This window comes from Jatropha curcas, chromosome 9 (assembly GCF_041381405.1).
Source record: "Jatropha curcas cultivar XTBG-Jc1 chromosome 9, XTBG_Jcur_1.0, whole genome shotgun sequence".
Taxonomy (NCBI): Eukaryota; Viridiplantae; Streptophyta; class Magnoliopsida; order Malpighiales; family Euphorbiaceae; genus Jatropha; species Jatropha curcas.
This window is the reverse complement of record NC_143159.1, coordinates 3,632,735-3,654,112: the sequence shown is the minus strand read 5'-3', so window position 1 is coordinate 3,654,112 and position 21,378 is coordinate 3,632,735. Positions and strand designations below refer to the sequence as shown.

Genomic DNA, 21,378 nt, shown 5'->3' with positions numbered 1-21,378 from the left:
ATTTATTTTTAAAACCTTAATTACAGCATTTTTTTTTCTCCTTTTTCCTTTTTGTGGGAGAATGGAATCATATATATGGATTTGAAACAGTGGCGACCAAGACATGGTAGTTCCATTCTTGGGAACTCAAGCATGGATAAGATCACTGAACTATTCAATTGTTGATGATTGGCGGCCATGGCTTGTTCGTGGCCAAATTGCAGGGTAAGCCCTGAACATGAATCTTGTTTTTTTCTGATTTTTCTTGTCCAATATTGCTCATTATAATTGAGTTAATCACGTAAATGTGAACTTGTTCTTGTTCACTAATAGGTATACGAGGACTTACTCTAATCAGATGACATTTGCAACGGTTAAGGTAAACAATCTCTTTACTGTTAATTTAGAGATTTGTTTTCTTTTTTCATGATTATTCTGTTATTTTGTAGGGAGGAGGTCACACAGCTCCAACATACAAACCTGAAGTATGCTTTGCAATGTTTAAAAGGTGGAAGAGTCATGAACCTTTGTAACTATCTTCACTCCAAAGCCCAAGGAAAATACTCATCGCCTGGAATGGATCCTTATTTTACTTAAGTATCTAAATAATTGTGTCATTTAGAGGCAACAAGTGAATGGCTCTTTTTCAAATAATATCCAATGTAAACATTTCTGCTCTTAAAATGATGTGAAAAATGCAAGTGATGATGTGCCTCATATTATCTTTCAAGGGAATCGACAACAGAATCTACAGAGAAAAAGAAAAAAGATCAAATCGATTGACAAAATCAATAAATATTTAACAAAAATTATACAACCAACCTTTTTGAATTTTATAAAACAGAAAAATGACTAATGATGTTTACTTTCCAATTTGACGTAAAACAAACAAATGGCGTGTAAAAGCTCCTGCTAAACCAGGCATCTTCAGCTCCTTCGCGTAGCACGACAGTGCACCTGTGATGAGGTTGGCTGTTGAAAGTAATCAGAATATGGGCAGAGTACCTTCCCAATTAACTTTTATCTTTGCAGAAATAAACGCAAAGAGAGACCCCGCAGCCGAATGATTGGTATCAATTGACGTATCATTATTATAATTAAGGTGTCTTCAGTGTGACTCAGTTCAAAATTCAATCACAAAGGCTTGCTTCCTACTTGTCGCGCAATTCCCTCTTAGGAAGTAAATCATGCCTTCTGAATCTGAATCTAAACCTTACACCTGGGAACAAGAAAATTGGCATTAATTTGTTAGTAGATAAACCGTTGTACGTTGCAGAGTTAACCAGTTAGCAAATATTTATGTATATACAAAGGTTGGCATAAAGGTCAACTACGAACAGTTCTGAAGCAAAGTTCAGAATTTTAGATATTAACTCATATAATAAGAAAGAATGAACATTACCATTGGAATTTCTTGAGAAGAACTTCAGGATTTCATCAATAATTATAACCTACAACAAATACAGAATATAAGAAGCTGCTTAAAGGGAAACATATTACAAATTTATACAAGGCTGCATTGTTTGTGAAGTACATATGCCCAAATAAAAAGAAGGAAAAAAAAGCTATAATCAGGATATAGAGCACTAGCCAAACATTCAAAATGGGCAAAGCATGATCAGAGTCCTCCTTGCTAGATATCCAAAAATAACTAATCAAATAAGTCATACGTGATGCACAAGACCCCCATTCTTGCATAATCCCCGTTTCTCCCCCAACTCTTCTGTGTGTCTTGACCAATAAAAGAAAAAATCAGAAATAGCATGAACAAAATAAATGGCACATAAGTGATGCCAGTTTCGTGAGATGCAGAATTAAGGGTTTCCATGCAGCAGAATAAGGTAAACATCTTCCAATAAATTCACCATCTTGGAAAAATAAATGAAAAAATGAAATAACCGAATAATAGTATAAGGGTTGACAGAGAAATCTCCAAATCAGTTGAAAATAGTAAACTGAAAGGTGAAGCTTCATTTCATACAGGGAATGAAAGATATAGAACAGCAGTCCACTCAGCCCAAGACAACGGCGTTACCTGCAACACATTATATTTCATCATTCAGCAAATTACTCATGGCAGTGGGTGAAACTAATTAGCAACAAAAACCATTGGATGGAAGAAAATGAGAACAACTTACTGAGAAAAGAACAGATAATGGTCGTACATACAAAATCAGTATGTGAAAGATCATAGTCAGTATGATGGAAGCAACAAGCCATAAATTACTCCAGGGAGGGATAACACTGAGAAAAGGAAAGGAATCAGGTTAAAGTCAGAAAAAGTAGACTGAATTCATAGAAAGTAAGAACAAGATTTCCAATATCTGAGGCAGAATCAAAAGCTAATAATAAAATGTGAGAATTCTCATCAAAAAGAGTACTCACAGAAGTGATTGATTTTCACTGAGATTGTTCAAAGCATTAAACATCTCAACAACAACAAGCACAGTCATGGAGACTGTTGATGGATGCCTATCATCAAATATACTGCATGGGTAAGTTGTCTCCCTTGTTGAGCAAGAATCAAAATTCATCTGCGATAAATGAAGGATTAGAGATTCTGAATGTGGTTCTGTTGAAATGTATCACCCTAAAAGAAATGCGTAATTGTCCTAACCACTTCACATACACCAATTAAAAACCAAGAATCTCTATCATCAGATATGGAGCTGGTAATTTAGGAACTCAAACAATAACTTACAGGCGAGAGAAATGGCCTCTGATAATAATTATAAACACAAAACAAATTAAAACCAAGTTCCAGTTTACCATCAGGTCCACAACGATAAATTTGGAGGATGAATTGCTGATGCTAATCAGCCTAACTTCAACAAATAACACAAACCAAGTTCCTAGTACTCACACTCAAAAACAGTATATTCAGCCAACATCTAAAATGCATGCAGAGGTTACATCCTCATAATGAAAACTACGAAACCATTCCACCAAACTATAAAATTGCTCATTTCCTCCGGCTAGAATGCCTAAAGGAAGAATATTAGTTGCAAATAGATCCTCCCCAGTACAGGCTAGAGTCATGAATAGGACCTGGGTTATGCCAATGTAGAGAAATATATACTGCAAGTAGATGTCTGACTCCAAATGAAGACAGCTGGAGAGAGAGTAACTCGTAAAAAACTAAAACCAAGGCGAGCAATTCATAACATAAATTATGGAAATTACCTAGATGAAAAACTGAAAATTTACTTTAATTAGATATGGCTTGCAAAAAAACTTGGAAGTCAGATCATGATTGAAATCATAACCAGAAGACCAACTTTTTCAAAAAAAAAAAACCACTAACTACTACTTCAAATTAAATCTCACCAATTCACTATATGGTAGTTTGGGACCACTGTCAGAGTATATAAACCACCACACAAACCCCGCAACTGTGGCAACACCAACATAAGCTGCATCAAAGAAGAGACTTTATCGTATACCTCAGGGATTAGGACAATATCAAGCAGCAGAAATTGATTGCAGATTTCAAATCACAAACATAACAGTTTAGATGAATGATAATTTCTAGAACATATAATGTTAAATTATATCATTAACAGCCAGTTAATCAAAATATCCCAAGTATCCTAAAACAAACTGCATTTATTTGTTGATTGTTGAACCATCATCATTCATACCTCACTCTTTACATGCAAATATTGTGTATATCAGAAATTTTTCTGTGATGATAATACTCGATGGAAAAAAGTAGGTGGTCGTCATCTAGTGACCATCAATAGGATTTAAAACAAAATAAAATGCAAACAGATAATCTGAGATTGATCATAACATAGAAGGTTGATGCTTTTCTTAAAAAGAGAAAATGGGGAAGGAGAAAAGGAGCATATCACGCAGCTAATAAAGTTAACCTTTTGACTTGCTCAAACAAGACCAAGCAAATCACAGAGAATGTGATAACAGGAAAGAAAGGACAATCAAACATATTGGTAGGAAGTAGCCAGTCAAGATGACTATCATCCCATGCAGCTTAAAGATTACAGGATTAAAACTATAAAGTACAGGGATGTCGAATTACATCTTACAAATCATCTTCATCACATATCATATGCAACATGATATGACAATATGGAAGTAATCCATGAAATCATCTATCAAACAAATTTTTTTTTTTTTTTTTAAAAAAAAAAGGCAGAAAAGTTCAGCATAACAGCAATCAATGAGCAACACATTATTACCTCCAATTACCAAATAACGAAAAAACAACCACCCACTAACAACTGCTTCAGTCACCTGTTCATCAAATTGAAAAAGAAGTAACTGACAATAGAACACAATATCAAACTTTTCCGTTCATTTATAGTAAAAGAGTTTAAAATCCAAATTCAAATTAAAGAGCTAAGAAAATAGAATCTGTTACTCGGCAGGTAAAAATATCAGAGGATGTGTAATCTCAGAGACGAAAATGCAATCAGAGGCTATTCTAACTCCTAAAAAATATTTAAGGTAAATAAATTTCATTACAGCAGGCCAATAGAGAAAAACTCGAGACTTAGATCCAGCAAAAAAGAGCCCTACACAATCCAGAACTGCAATAGAAGACAATTTACAGACTTTGCATCCATTACTAGTTGTAATAACCATGTCCTTTAAGAACATCAATAGCCAGAATCTTCCAAAAAGTTGAGGAAGTTGTTTTGAGGGATGAGCAAGGGGGAACAGGAGGAACCTTCTTTATCAGGACCTAAAAGAGCAGTATACTCTTTCCTGCTGAATAATAGGGCTCAAGTTGCACCAGATACCAGCGCTGCAGTTTCTAGAGGTCAATGTTTGCATTCTTTGGCATTCAAGTATATTAGAGCATAAGTGTTGAGAGGGGACCTTTTTGTTTTAAAATTGACCCAAGAAAGGAAAGTGTAATAGAACAAGTACTGAACTGTGTCTCAACAGAATGAGTACTCAGGTGAGGTTTTCACCAAGAGAGAGAGAGAGAGAGAGAGAGAGAGAAATCTAGATATGTTTTAACAAGGCAACTTGATACCCCATCAAACCTACCAAAAATTGAACCTGCATATTTCATCATTCTTAACAATCTACCACTTCTAACCTTTTAGGATATGACTATCTTAGCGCTATCCTCCTATACAAAAGACTAATTGCTGAATGCATTTAATACGGTCCAAAATTATTAAAGCAGTACCTTGCGAGGTTTGGCCTTCATCACATCAGAGTCTTGTTTGTTAAAACCAATAGCAGTGGCAGGCAATCCATCGGTCACTAAATTGACCCAGAGCAATTGGACCTGCATGTAGCTAAAAAATGTGAGATCTTGCCTCTAATTCTTCACTGATGCTACAAGAATTGAATACAAGTAAATTGCAGAAGGATCACTGTTTGGAAAGGACTTCCAAGCCTTCTTGCCTCAATCCAAGTCATTTCCCCAACATAATCACCAGGAAGACAGCAATGAAGATATTATGCAATGCAATCAAATGATACATAGATCTTCTACAGAAATGTCATTTTGCACATTGACTACTTTCATATGCACTGACAACAATAAAGACAAGCAAATGTCTTTCCCGCATCCATATGCAGTTTTTTGTTCTTTTGACAATGCATATGCAGTTATTTTATGGGACTTTCCTTCATGTGTATGTAGTTAAGTAATGAAGGATCTAGTTCTTCAGATTAAACGGAACTCACAGGAGCCAGTGTATCTGGTATTCCAAGCACTGCTGCTACAAAAATACAAACAACTTCACCAATATTTGAAGAGATCATGTATCTGATAAATTGCTTTGTGTTATTATATATAGCCCTTCCCTCTGCAACAGCCTGCATAGAATACAACTTTTGAAGAGGTTAAGCTTACATAGAAAGGGGATCCAGTGCTTACTGCTCTAAAGCTAACAACTTGCCCATCACCTTTAACTTTTTCTATAATCCAGAATTTACTTAATTAACCATTTGATAAATGTAATCACATGTGCCCATGCAGATCAACGCCCAAGTTAATATGACATAATAAGTATTCCATCAAGTTGGCTCATCAAATTGAACTTCATCATTCAGAGATTATAAAAGAAAATGGTGCCAATGTATATAGAAAGAGTGCATATTTCATACTGATAAGGAAAAATTGACATTCTAGATCTCAGTTCGTAGGATTTCAATCAAATGGCTGGTTGGCCAAATTGTTTACTGAAAAAGAAACATGAGTTTAACTCTTAACGTTCTTACACCAGGTGTAAGCCAATCTCTCCTTGTACAAGTGAGAATAAATATCATGACTCTTCCAAGAAACAATAAGAAATAAAAAATAGAACATACATATATCTAGATGAAGTGGAACTAATGTAGTGGAGAGACAACTGTACCTCAACAATTGAAGCAAAATTATCATCAGCTAAGACCATATCTGAAGCACTCTGAAATTGTAAGGATTCAATCTTCAGAACATAAAAAAGGAGTATACATCATTAATTATATTTCAGAGCACTGTGCAATAAAATGAAACAAATAACCAGCAAGTAAAATTGACAGTAAGCTGGGAGAGGATAATATGCCTTCTTCAGCATTGTTCACGGAGATGATAAGACTTTGCTAGGCAAATATAGGTACCAGTTACAAACACGAAGTTGCTATATAGTACAGCACTTTTTTCGGCATTAGGGCCGTATTGTATTAGAACTGGAAAAAAAATTAGAAGCATGCAAATTGGAATGAAGCACAGTGACACAGAAACAAGCAACAACTACAGTCAACTATGCTCTAATAGTCAGTTAGCACCACACAGTTAAAGACAAACTACCTATCTAAATATACTATCCTGCACAAGGAAAACCTGAGGCATGCTGCTCTTGAGAAGGGAGCTACTGATAAATACCTTTGCAACTGCTGTTCCAGACCCCATGGCAACTCCTATATCTGCTTTCTTTAAAGCCGGTGCATCGTTAACACCATCACCAGTCATTGCCACCTAATGATTTCATATAATAAGTGTACTGCCCAATATGCTGATAGATAACAATACAGTTCATACAAAACAACAGAAACAAAGTAACAAGAGGACAAAGATAAGACTCTCTATTGATAAAAAAAAAATATGCAATCATGTGTAGATGAATAAAGAGAAATATTTATGCATGTACATGCATAAAGTCTAAAATATACATTCAAATTCAACAACTATCTATGCTTGAATAAAGTGTGGACCAAGATAAAAAGTTCGTCAGACAAAACAAAAAAAAGGTACTTCATAAAATTTCTTGAAAACCGTTAATGGTACAATTTGAATACATCATATTATCTTTTGCACATCCTTTTTCATGTAGACTTCACTCGTTAGGTTAACCAATCAAATTACTTGAAAAGAATTTTGTTAATTTGTTGGATCCTAAAATATTAATTATTGTTTTTACTTCAAATCCAAACTTACTATCTTCCACTTCGAAGTACATAAGAGAGGAAAAGGGACTATTACTAATCATAATGTATGTTCAAAATAATTAATTGACATGCATAGAGTCCGCGCGTGTGTGTGTTTTTTTGCTTAGCATTCATGAAAGTGAACATTCTGATGACAAAATCGCAAGGAATACCACTTCATTTTGATGCTGTAAGGCCTCCACTAGCATCCTTTTATGAGCTGGCTCAACCCTAATTAAGTAGCAAAAAATATAGACGTAAATAAATGAATTTTTCTGAACTAAAGCAAAATAACAACTAGAATTTGGGTAAGGAACATGGTAAAATACATTAATACTCATGCAGTGATGAAACTGGAGAAACTAAAGAGAATATATGGCATACATCCTACCTGGTAAACAGTGCCATACGTTGCAAAGCCATGGTTTGTTGCAATGCAGGAAGTTCTTCAAACTCAGAGGCCGTATATGAGCGCCCCTCAAAATCTTCCAAGTGATCAAAAGCACCAATCTTACGACAAAGTGATTCAGCTGTTGACTGAAGCAGTATCTCATATTAGAAGACAACTATAAGATGGTTAAGACATAACTCACACCAAATAGAGTTACCTTGTTATCCCCAGTAACAACTATGACACGTATACCAGCGGTCATGCATGATAGCATAGCATTTCTCACTTCCTCTCTTGGTGGATCAAGCATTCCAACCTTGGTTTAAAGTAAAGCAGCAAAATAAAAATCAGGGAAAGAATAAAAATTGTTGACCTCATAGCAGTTGCCAAAAGATATAGTGGGAATTTTGCACAAACCGCAAATTCAAAAAATAAAACAATTAGAAATAATCAAGCCCACATGAGTCAATCCAGAATTGAATAGGAAAATCCAAGTCTGCAATGAAAAGCTTCAGGAAAATGCTTTCTGATCCAAATACAGATGGTAAGGTACAGAAATGCATGCATACACATAGGTGCAGTGACATATTGGCATACACATATATAAATGTCCACATACAAGGCAGTTCAAAAGAAAACAAACTGCAACTAGGATGGACTTTGAGATCAATATATGCATAGTATTTGATATAGCCACTGCTGGATTAAAGCATCCATTTTGAAAAGAAAGCATACCAACCCAATAAATGTAAGGTCATTCTCATCATCAATGGAGAGACTTTGTTGGCCCATGGGCATCTGTTTCATAGCTAAAGCCAGACATCTTAATGTTTCTTTTCCTGCAAAACTGACAGTAAAAATGGATGTTAATACAATGAAAGGTATGGTATTTAATACCTAGGACAGCCAGAAATTTGTGGAATGGATAGAACATTAAATAAGATGATGTAGGCATTAAGCTTAGAAATGTTTGCATTAAACAATCTATTTCCAATTTTTTGTGTGTGAGTTGCTCCCTGGTGCCTTTTAGTGATATTTCAATCATCAAAAATAATAAGTATCCTGTGGATTTAATTGCATACTCATAGGAGAACTCAATGTTTGTTGCAATCTATGTTGTAGATGTAATTGACCAACATGCTGCAATAGAAATGAGATGGGTAAAGAATCTGCATTGCTAGGACGAGGTTCCAACTTAATTCAACAAAACATCCCCCACACCCACCCCCCAAAATAAGAAAGAAAGACTTAATATAATGTACAAGAGATTAAATTAGTAATAAACAAGAACGTAATGTCTCCTCGTTTATGTTTTGATGTCAGCTATTAAGGAATTTTTCCTTTTTTTTTTTTCTTTAAAAAGGCTACTTGTTCATGGGTTCTAAATGACATCAAAATGTAGCTTTCAAGGAACACCTGTTGTTGCATTATTGAATAAAAGAAACAAGTTCAGACTCTAAATTATGAAAAAATTGTGCCTTATGAGAGTTGTAAATGACAAAAAAGTCTTTCTAGTACTTCTGTGTAACAAAAATAACGAAAACAGTGCAAAACTGCAAAATAGCCGTTCTGCAACTGTTATTTGATGTTTCCAGGTGATTGCAAATCATCCATAGGGAAACAGTATATAATGTAATGAGCACCAAGAGACCATCACAAGATGGGTGATACTTGACATATTATCTGTTACTAAAACGCCACATATCATCTGATATTAAACCGCTGCTTGGCAGCTCTTAAGGTACCCCTGGCTCCCTCAGCTAACAACTAACAATTGCCTATTTTGTCCAATTCAAAAATTAACACATAATGAAAAGAAAAAAGGATGCACATCACAAATTGAGTCTTCTGAAGTGAAGCAGATCTCTTCTGTAACAATAATTCACCACACCCCAAAAGAATATCTTCATAAAGAAAGAAAAAGTAGAAAGAATAATTTCTACTACTTTATCATGAAGAGGCATTAAATTCTCAGTTCAATTCTAACCTGTGGAACCTCGATTCTATTTGTTCTCGAATAGCAGCAGACAGTGGAATAGTAGAACCATCATAATTGCAAAGAATATTAGAGCATCTAGAGAGAATACTTTCTGGAGCACCTTTTGAAAACATAATCTCAGTCTGCTTTCGACTACATAAGACACTCATCATTTTCCGATCACGAGAGAATTCCAAAACAGAAACCTGTAAAGCATCAAAATTTTAGGTCTAAATAAAATTTTCAAGGTATATATATCTTATCAGATTGCTTCCCTATTTACACAATTTCTTAAAACAAACCATAAAAATTTTCTGCAATCAGTGGTTGTATAGCACTTAAGAAAAATATTGAAGAAACAAAATACAAAAATATAAATCAAGAGAAACAATTGACTACGAAACAATTTTTGTTTACAAAAGCAAAAGGAGTAGAAGAAAAGGACAGAGGAAAAAAATGTGAAATGTTAGGCTCACACAGCAGGTTCACAATAGATCACCAATAGATGACCAGGTTGAAAACATGTAGAAAATCTTAGAATTGAAAATTATACTACCTAATGGTGGCAATGCAAAAGCCATGGTTCTCACACCACAAATCTTACTCCCTTTTCCACTTTAATAGCAACATTTCATCTTTTTACAAGAATTAAGAAAATAATTGGAACATATTGATTTTCTAAAAATACAAAGTAGAATGCCTAAATTCCCCTTGTTAAAATTAAAAACTCCTCATTTAAATTTACTACAAAACCAATGCTAATTTTATCTCATATTAAAGCACCACCATTAGAGTAGTTCTTTCATTTCATTTTTTCATGCCTTAAAGAAAACTTCTAGTTATGTGTGCAATCAAAATTTTAATTTTAACTACAATTAAAGTAATGATAAAAAAGAAATAAATGTAAATATAAAAATAAATTAAACCTAATAAATATGGGAAAAATTGGAAAAAAAAATTATTAATATACTCTCAAAATCTTAAATGAGCACTTAAAGTGGAACAAAGCAAAATGCCCATATGTTGCTATTAAAGTGGAACGGAGTGAGTATAATACAACTAAAGACCAAATATGCATGTGGAGGCTACAACTTTATCTAGAAAGATGCAACATAAAATTGCTATATGACCTTCCCTACTACTAAAATCACAAAAATGGCCAAGGAACAATATTGGTTATGGATATGTGTCTCTCTCTCACCAATATGAGCTGGGTCACAACTAGGACTTCCTCTCCAAAAAAGGCTTAGGTCACAATTAGGACAAAGACTAACCTATGAGGAGAAATATATACCACATCGCTCAGCCATAAGTACAACTAAAAATAAGAAGAGAATCTATATACAATCAAATTTCTTAAAGCAAACCTTTTTGAATTGGTTTTCCCAATAGTGGTTGCAGTAAGAGGCACGCTCATGCTTACTCAGCATATGCAGTGCAGAAGGCATAGAGTCAAAACCAGGGAGGCCGACCTGGAAAGAAGGATAGCAGATTTACACAATAGATTGTACAATTTCACCAAAAGAATTATCGATAAACTAAAGAGAGAGTATGGAGAGGATAAAGAATATGGTCTTTTGAAGCCCAAGTCACACAAACCAACCTTCTCTGCCAGAACACGTAATGCCACTTCAGTTGACTCCCCAATCTTTTCATAGCTTCCTTTATCTGGATTATACTGTAAGATAGACTCATTGCAAAGGGATGAACACATTGCCATGTGAAGAAGACAAGGCAACTGAGCCGGAATGTCAAGCTGCATAAAAAGAATAATTATCATGGGTATGATGTTAGCAGGAGTCCTGAAGGAACAGTAGCCTATAACTTCTCATCATTCAAAAAATATATAGCAAAACAAATAAGCTTTCAAAAAGTAATTTTTATTTATATATGGTACAAGACGACCACTACATTTTAGTTTCCAAAGTGGTAATAAGGTGGACTGAGGCTGCGATTTTTTTCCTTTTTCTTTTTTTGAAGTAAGGCTGCATACCGATCAAGTTGATAAATGGTAGCACTAATAATTGTTGCTAGTAGTAATACCATATGTGGTGATTGTAACATGAAATCAAAGAAAAGGAAGAACGGAGGAAGAGCATCAATTTACTGAACTTCAAGCATCTAAATGCAAATTCTTTCCTTAGTCTGGAACATCCATCCATTAAATCCAAATTCAATCATATTTTTGCTGAAAAATGAATTCTAGAAGATCTTATTGACATATACTAGATACTAGTCTCTTCCACATGTTATGATGAAATTCTCTGATAGGGAAACTATACAAACAAAACTATACTTTTCTCAAAGTTATAGTCTCTTGTCATCACCAATGGACGTTTTCTGTAATAAAAAGAAGCTGTGTATTTTGTCATAGTCCAATTTTTAAAGGAAGATTAGAGACTTTAAATGAGCTAAAGGTCAAATGATTGAGCCATTCATAAGCCCCACAAACTAAACTAGACAATTCACCCACAAGCCTAAATAAGTTATTGAGTTAATCTCCATAATGTAACAAATCAAATACCTGTATCCCACTGCTGTCAGAAATCATGCCTTCTGGGGCATAGGTTGTCCCACTGACATTGTATTCAGCTATCAAGGGATGATGGTGAACAGAGTGAAGGACACATATCTGGGAAGACAGTAGCAGGAAAATTATATCAAATGAGAACAAAAAATAACAAACAATGTCGAGACGAGCAACAAATACTGTGTTACTGATTGTATCTAATGCATATCCACCAGAAATGTAGCTGTCAGGTAAGATGTGCAACAGGAAGTAGCACTACAACATTGTCCTCTTTCATTATCAGATACAATAAAATTCTCTTTATCCTTCGTTTTCAATTTTACATATTAAAAAGGATGAACGAAACTCTACAAGAAGAATAACAACCAAAAGAGAATATCATGCATGCACCATATGACTGGCAAAGAAGTTTGAAATTTGTTGTCAAAATAGTGCAAATAAAAGAAGTTAAAGGCTAAATACACACCTCTGACTTGCTTAATAATCAACATCAATCCAATAAACGATTGTGTCAATTAACTAAATAAATTGATATGGTCATTGCAAATGGTGAAAAAATAAACAATGAAGGTATATGACCAAAACTCACAATTTATCATAACATATCAACAGATTCTGAGGTGAGATCACCTTTGAGACAGACATCATATTAGTTGTCAATGTTCCAGTCTTGTCACTGCAAATCACTGTTGTGCAGCCTAAAGTCTCTACTGATGGCAAAGAACGCACAATGGCATTCAACCGAGCCATGCGCTTTGTCCCAAGAGCCAAACACCTAGATTAAGAAAGTTACAAGAAGCAGAAATGTGTGAACAAAGATTGCAAGTTGACAAGGAGGATGAGGAGAGAAACCTAGTGAAAGTGGCCACAAATTTAATAGAAATATAAAAAGGGAATTTATTTTCATACTTCAATATCTGGTGGGCATTTTCAAATTCATGTGAGCACATTAAGCTACTCAATAAATCATCAAAGTAACATGTAAACTGGAAAGCCCACTTCTTTATTATTGACCCATATGCCACATATTTGAAGTTCCAACTCAATTGCTCAACTTATTCAGGTCCTAAAGAAGCTGTATGGTGAACCTCATAAATATTAGGTACAATGCCCATGTCAATGTGCTCGACAAAAAAACTATATAACATCTAGAATTTGAAGAAAAAATTAGAGCACTCACGTTGTAACAACTGCTGGAAGCCCTTCAGGAATTGCTGCAACTGCAAGAGCAACTGCAATCTAGGTAGGCATGACAAAGTAATCCAAAATTATAATGATGATAAGAATAAAACAAAAACAACAATGAGAGGAAGAACAAACATGCACAAGTAAATATAGAAGTTTTGAGTGGGGAGAGGGTGGCTGAGGAAAGATGAGACTTATAACTGGCTCAATGGTATGATAATTGAATGCAATAATGGAGATATCAGAACATGGAACAACGACAACTTAGCATTTTTCAGCCACGGTTCTAACAACTATATAATCTTAAAAAAAAAAAAAAAAAAAAAAAAAAAAAAAAGACATGAATCCTATACTTTAATGCACAAGTGGCAAAGTCCAACAGTTTAAAAAAAGTGATCATGCAGTTTTGTACTTATATTAAGCTAACAAAAAAGTACCACTGCATCCTAATGGGTATCATCATGTCTTTGATAATTGCATAACCATTGCAGATGAATAACATACACAAGAGCCAAGGTAGATAAGCTGTCTATCAGATAACAAGGACTTTTCTAGGGAAAATGGAACCTATCAAAGTGAAAATGAATTTGAAAGCCACTATCAACTTGTATTCTGAAACAAAGGAGTAGAAAGGACCTCATCTGTAATAATACCTTGAAATAGTGGATAGCGCCCTGCAAGAACCCACCGTGGGAAGGGTCACGGAAATGACCGATGTTTACAATCCAGACTAACACACAAATTCCTGCTATAACCTGAATTTACACCAAACACAAAAAGTCACAATTCCATATTAGGTAATAATTAAGAGATGCAACGAGATTAGTGAAGGATGAAAAAGCTCCTGATATGTTCAACAGTGCAGGGTTAATGACAATCGAATAATACAAAACAGCATATTAACCAAAATTTGTGATTTGGCATGAAAACATCAGAAAACCTATCTACACAGCAAGCAGTAATTAATAAACTTTGTCCAAATTCAAAATAAAAAAAGCAAACTTTTGCATAATTATTTATAATCTCAAACTATTACAAGCTTACGAGCCAATCATTCTGTTAGAAGATCAATTTATCCAAACTTATGGCACCGGTGTGGAATAAGTTTAATGCATATTTTATCCAGTCCTAGAACTCAATTTCACAGACCACTTAAAGTCCATCAAATGCACACCAACAATCTATAGTAATGATTTGCTTAATGGACGTTAGTATCTATAATGATTCATGGAAGTCCGGCAAATTCACGAACTTCACAAACTCAGCATGTGTAATGTACAAAGGCTTATCACAGCACATGCAACACTCATAAAGCAGGAGTATAGATGATTTGCAATAACCTTTGCCAAAAAAGTACCAAATTCATCCAGTTTCTTCTTCAATGGGGTTGCTTCCTGCAAAAACAAGTATAAATAAACATTTAATTTAGCATGCACAAACGCTGCTCATACAGGAAACTAATTCAGGTAAGATCTATCTTTTGAATGCAAGAATTAAAACTGCAGATGCTAATAGTTAGAAAGAGAAATAGCTGCAGATCGTTTATGCAAACATTTATGACCAATATTAGAAGACAATTTATAGAGTCAAGAAACTAATTCAGGAGTAAACACCTCTGCCTTAAATAGCACCTAGGGCTCAACAGCCCAATAGTAATACCCAAAACTATCTTGTAAAGTGATAATTCATCGACATTGTCCAATAAATGGCCCCATTGAATAATATTGGAAACAAATTGCAAGAATTTCGAAGGAAGTTTTATGGCTCCATTGAATAATATTGGAACAAATTGTAAGAATTTCGAAGCAAGTTTCGCAGGGAATGATTATATAAGAAGGAGGATGAATAAAGATAAAGCTAAATGATATAATTTACAGATTACACATACACAAAAAGGAAAAATGCTCATATGTAGTGACCAAACTTAAAAATTTACAATCCTTACATCGTCAGTTTGCAGCATCGAATCACGTATGCTGCCCATGGCAGTATTGGCACCAACTCCAACAACAACAGCTCTTGCTCGACCAGCAACCACTATGGTACCCTGGAAGCCCAAATACAAGGAAAACTCATTTGTCCCAACATGCCATGAAATAGCATAGTCCCTAAATTTTGACTTATCTGTAAGAGACTAATTTACTAAAACATCAAAGACTATATATATTTACAGTACATTTCCTTTCCATTAAAGATGAGTGCATTCAAATGATCCCACCACTCAACTAGATAGACTCTGAACTTTCAATTCTTTGTCTCTCTACTTAGTAAAAGAAAAATAGAAGCTAGCAGTCCAATTTCTTTTATAACTACGTATCTTACATCTAGCTAGACTTCATTGAACTACCTTAACTCATCTCATCCCTCGTATATGTTGTATGATACAACAGGCTAGATGACATCCAAAAACAAGTCTTGGAAAGCAAATGATTAGATTCATTATGTTTGATGCTCTTCAGAACTGCACCAAAATATAAAATAATTACCGAAAAAAGAATATTTGTCTTGTCCTGGTATACAGCATTTATTGTTGTGGTTGACTGTAGTTCTTTGTCCACGGAACAGCTCTCACCTATCATCGTCATCAGACAGAATCATTTAGTCAGATCAAGTTATGCATATGCTTCATCAAAGAGAACCGAAAACACCTACATCCACAGAATATTAGCGACAACACCAACTGCATATGTAAATAATCACAGATAAACATAGAGGAAGCAGCAATTGCTATATGTCTCTATCAGACGAGTTCCCATGAGTTAAAAGTATATAGGATCATGAGATGAGAGTGTAGGTTATATGAACCACTTAGTGGCAAGTGATTGTAGAGACTGTTGACAGACATATACGGGTTGCAATGGGAGTTTTTGGTCCAATCTTTATAAGTGCGGCCATGGGAGTGTTTGGCCAAATCTCGTGAGGTGTACACACAGTCCAGACATGAATGGCTAAGGGAGTCTAGGAAATCTGAATGATAGTGAATACTATAGTGGATGGCTCGATCAACTGCAAAGTGACCAGAAGGGTGTAAGGTCCACATAAAAATGTCACTGTATGAGCATAAAGCACACAACCAGACTAAGCCATTACATGAGCAGGAGATGTATAGGCCTAGAGTGGTGAAAGTGTCAGATGTGAGGACTAGTAAGAAGAATAGCCTTCGGAAGAGTATAAGATATGACTCAGTCCAGACATGAGTGGACAGATAGACCCCATAAGAGTATCAAAGATAAGTAGCAGATCTACCAGTAAGGATTGCTTGATCGACACGTAACTGATCGCTCAGCTTTTCAATCATTCTCATGTCAGCCGGAACCTTGCTTCCCACTATTTTAGAACACAAAATCTTAAGTCAACTCCTCTGAGGCAATGATGCTTTATGGTAGTAGTTAACCTACTCTGAACATTCAGGATACATGATTGGCTTACCATTAACTTCCACAATATCACCTGGAACAAGCTCTGTTGCTGGAAGTATGGAAAAGCAACCTGTAATAAAAGTTTCACATGATATAAGAGCAACAAAATAATTAACGCTTATATCAATTTATTATATTATCTGTGAATTACTAACTAAATGCATTGCACAATATTTTGGATTTTTCAATAACAAATGACAATTACATAAATCAAGCATAAACTCAGATAATTGTTGAATATAGAAGTCTAGCTAGTTTCTTATTTCTCTCTCCCTCTGCTTTCCAGTACGACTATCTACTTTAGGCCAATGGATAATGCAAGAACAAGGATATACTGTGATTGGCATGTCCTAAAAAAAAATTGCATTCAGTCATTTAAGTAAAATACACTGGAAAACAAAATTCCATGAGTGCTCTGCAATTTGGGTGAAGAGGGCAGCCAACAAAGTCAAAAGCAAAAGAAGCCAAAAACTTAACAGCTAAGCCTGAAAGAAACTTCCCTAGAAACAAACAAGAGGAAGATGTTTCTTTCATCTTCAAGACAAAATAAATCAGAAAAATAAGGGAATAGATCATCACAAAGCATGTAAATAAAGATACAGGAACATAATGGACACAAATTGATACGACCACAGTTATTCTCTCTTTTCTACAAGAAAACTCGAATCTACATCCAAGAAAAATCACATCCCACCCTAAAACAGCTGATAGAATATGTCATTATCCAAAGTTTATAATCCAGTCTACGAATAGAAAAACAGCACTAAAGCTGAAAAGCTTAATTCAATGCATTAAGGGAAAAAAATATAGTAACACAATCAGCTTTCACAAGTTCTCAATCATCTGAATTTATATTTTGGCTTTACCATTTCGAAGCACAGTTGCAATATCAGCTTGGTAGGCACGTAGCTCCTACAAGCAAGAGGGGCAAAAACAATTATTAAAACAAAAAATGCTGTGTAGGCTAAGAACAGAACAGTCCAGAACATAACTGAACAACCACAAAATAAGAAATGATTCCATATGAGCATTTCTTTATCTTCTACCACCCAAAAAAAAGCAAAGGATAAAGGTAACGTGTATACTTCCTCAGAGTTAAAAAAATTTTAAAGTCACAACTTACTTCAAGAGCCTTTTCAGCATTTGTTTCTGTTATTACACCGACTGCTGCATTGGCAGCTAAAATCAATAGGATAACCTGTAAAAGTCAATGTAATCAATGTAAAAAAGATCTTAGGATCATTAAGCATATGCCAAGCATGTGAACTTAGACGTCAAAGCAACAAAGATGCTCCTATGTGGGAATTATCATGCCGTGCATATAGAGAAATATGACAAGTAGATACCATTGGAGATAACAATATGCATATCCTAGATCACACCAACTTGTGTTTTTGCATTGCTAACACATTAAGTATATCCATAAGATTTTAGAGAACTTCAAGCTCGAAAAACCAATTTTTATATTGGAGAAGTCCTTCATTTAATGGGCTAATGGCCCTAGGCCATTCAAGATACATTTGGACAAATTGTTCACCATTTTGTTTTCGGAAGATAATGATTAAGCAACCATAAAACAGCCAAATGCATCAAAAACCATGATATGCAACACACATAGATTACAACAGAATGACTCCAATAAATGAATAATAAATCTGCCTTATATCATGCCTGGACCAAGAAATTGCCACTACCTTTACTCATATGCATATTAAAGTTTTCAGGCTTAATACAAAATACGAGGAAATGGATATATGTTGAGGCCAAACTCGTAATGGATGTATGTTGTCTTACTTTTGGTTAACCTAAAACCCTTATTCCCAAGAATGCTTCTCCATAATTCCAATTTTTGGTTTATTCCCTCACTAGTTTCATAAATTTTATCTTTTCAAACAGCTGATATCCTCATTCCATAAATTAAACCTAAAAAAGTTGGTCATACTAACATAACAACAGTTCAAAAAAGAAAAATACATAATTTTAGTTGTGCTCCTACCTACTTGGTGAAAGGATTCTCGACATGGGACAACAAAAAGTTCAATACCATCCATCTTGCTCCAAGACAAGTGATAAGTCTACTTTTAAACTAGATTTTGCTCCTTGAATATGAAATAAATTCATTTAAAGCCAAACAAGGCATCCATGCATTTTAAGTGTCTGGTATAGATATACAACTTCAGCACCTAAAGGAGCAAATTTATTTGGAATTTAGCAAAATAGATTCATGCTAGTTCACAAAATGATAACAAGAACCAGACTAGCCAAGCAAAAATGATGTGAAATCTTACAAATGGCTCCAAAAATGCTGTTAATCCAGTCTCCCCATTAACCAAAGCCAAAATGAAAGAAATGACAGCAGCAGCAATTAATATCTTAACAAGCAAATCATCGAACTGTTTCAGAACCAATTTCCAGAAGGGCGTCCCTGCATTGAGTAATTGAAAATGCATAGGGCTTAAGAAATGATACTCAATTTCTTACAAAATGCCACCATTACAGACAGGTCAGAAATAAATAAAAATTAGAAGCAGCATTGTAAGCCTGCTATTAAATTCTTGAATTATCCTAAACTAGTAACAGTATGCCAAAGAATTCATGAAATTGGAAATTCCCAAGACAATTACAAAATTTTGTTGCCCCTGTCTGTCTCTAATTAGTGTCAAAAGATTAAATTATATGGGAAGTATGCAAAAGCTGCCCCTTAAATACTAAAACAGTAACCAGAGAAACGAAAAGGCCAAATGGGCAAAACATATCTAAATTTAAAAAAATAAACACATTGAAGAAGTCTATATAAATGAAGTTGCTCTAGTACAAAAATGTCAGGGATGACAAGCATATGCCATGTACTCACTTTTCTCTTCAGGCAGCACTGCGGACCATGAGTTAAGGAAGCAGCCGAATGATAAACAGACATGAGGGAAAAAAAAGGTTAGGATCTGTACTGGAAATTATCGATTAGCTGGAATAAAAGCAATTCACCATAAGATGAGGATAATCACAAAATGAACTCAATCTTCCAAACTTTTGCGTTAAATACTTACATAATTACACATGAAGATCCAAGGGAATTCATATTGGAAGCAGTAGAGTACATAAGAAAACTTAATCTGCCGTACTAAAGCTTCTTAGAATTTAAATGTAAGGTAAACAAGTAAAGAAATCACAGAAAGAAGCCACCACATTAGGAGATCAGTTATCTCCATTGCTGTGAGACTTGTTAATTCTCTTCCCAATTTATAAAAAAATAAAAATAAAAAAAAAAATAAAAAAGGCTCAAGCAGCAAACTTACCCGCAATTAAATTGGGAATCTAAGACCTCAGGTGCCCAGAAGGGCTGAACTGAAGTTCAGTATCGCGGGATCAATATAATGGACATGCAAAGCAGAAACATCACTCGACAACATCTATAGGGTAACTTAATACAATTCCAATACTTCATTAAATGACTTAAACAAAAGTACATGCAAAAAAAAAAAATGCAATATTATACCTACGGCTTGAACAAAGATCGTCTAATAATCTAAAGAGTCAAAGTTCAAGTAAATTACAGTAGAGTTTATGGAAAACAAATCACATACCGTTTTTACCATGAACGCTCGCATGTAGAGCTACCTGCAACCAACAACTCGTAACTTAAATTCGAGCACTCAACTCAGCTAAAGCCAGTTCGTACGCTCAACTTCTGACAAACAAAACTACAATATCCATTACCTGAGAATCACTAAGACCTTTTGTCGGGTCCACTCCAAAGAAATCCAAAACCTGGCCAATCAAGACAAAAACAGAAGGCAATAATCCCGTTTTGTAGCTTCTCAATCAACATTAGCACTTACATTCGAAATTGTTCGAATTCTTTATAGTAACTAAAGCGAGGGAAGGCAATTACCTCGGCGACGGATCTGGCGTAGGCGTCCTCCATTGCAGAAATGAAGAAATTCGAAGGATGTGTGTGTACGATATAGGATTGCTCTTTAACAGTAGCTGTTTTTCATTTTCGTCTCCATTAAACAAAAACCATCTCGGCACTGTAAGATCCAAATTGCGGGCGTTTTCCTATGCAGCAGGTACAGACTACAAAGTCGTTAAACTCAAGCAACGTGACCTTAATTGGGCCTTGGCCTGTCATTACGAGTTAGTTCAGAGGCGTAGAGAGCGTAACCTTTAATCTGATTTAAACTTCTTTATTGGGTTAAACCTCAGGGTTTGGGCCTTGTAACTTACTCCAATAGTTTGGTTTGAAGAATTTTATTATTCCCCCCGCGAATTTCATTATGTAAGCAAAGGAACGGTAGTTTCTTAGCCTAGAGGGAACAGTTTCCCCTCGTGTCGAACACAGTGTGTATATAAATATACCAAAAATTACAATTTTATCCTAAATTTTGCCATGAAATATAATATTTTCCCAATATTTTTAGAAATATATAGTTTTATCCATATCTTTTATTTTTGTCACACTTATATACTTTTGTCAATTTTTTATACTTTTTCCCTCAATCAATTA

General features: G+C 34.8%; 2 protein-coding genes across 6 annotated transcripts; one reads left to right on the top strand and one right to left on the bottom strand.

Moving 5' to 3' along the window:
• Positions 1-101: 101 nt before the first annotated feature.
• On the top strand, positions 102-684 carry LOC149493471 (putative serine carboxypeptidase-like 52; the record flags this gene model as incomplete). Its single annotated transcript, XM_089725983.1, is given in 3 exon segments — positions 102-204; positions 313-358; positions 429-684. Coding segments are annotated over 3 exon segments (231 nt in total). The 3' UTR covers positions 513-684.
• A 44-nt stretch (positions 685-728) lies between these two features.
• Positions 729-20,956, bottom strand: ECA3 (endoplasmic reticulum-type calcium-transporting ATPase 3). Of its 5 annotated transcripts, none has more exons than XM_037637534.2 (34): positions 20,764-20,954; positions 20,589-20,639; positions 20,456-20,489; positions 19,729-19,746; positions 19,163-19,299; positions 17,998-18,072; positions 17,741-17,786; positions 16,885-16,944; positions 16,702-16,782; positions 15,942-16,027; positions 15,401-15,502; positions 14,796-14,849; positions 14,109-14,210; positions 13,451-13,509; positions 12,901-13,045; positions 12,265-12,372; positions 11,344-11,496; positions 11,108-11,212; positions 9,750-9,946; positions 8,498-8,609; positions 7,980-8,078; positions 7,763-7,908; positions 7,545-7,602; positions 6,830-6,922; positions 6,321-6,392; positions 5,647-5,778; positions 5,141-5,242; positions 4,179-4,260; positions 3,307-3,392; positions 2,365-2,513; positions 2,118-2,223; positions 1,961-2,014; positions 1,382-1,430; positions 729-1,198 (listed from the first exon to the last, which is right to left on the bottom strand). In XM_037637534.2, exons 1-34 carry the CDS (start codon positions 20,794-20,796, stop codon positions 1,131-1,133), a joined length of 3,054 nt encoding a protein of 1,017 aa, XP_037493462.1. In that variant the 5' UTR covers positions 20,797-20,954; the 3' UTR covers positions 729-1,130. The 5 variants fall into 5 exon arrangements, with proteins under 5 accessions (XP_037493462.1, XP_020533733.1, XP_037493463.1 ...); XM_020678074.3 differs by having other exon boundaries at positions 4,179-4,233; positions 20,764-20,953; XM_037637535.2 differs by having other exon boundaries at positions 6,321-6,371; positions 20,764-20,953.
• Positions 20,957-21,378: the final 422 nt, after the last annotated feature.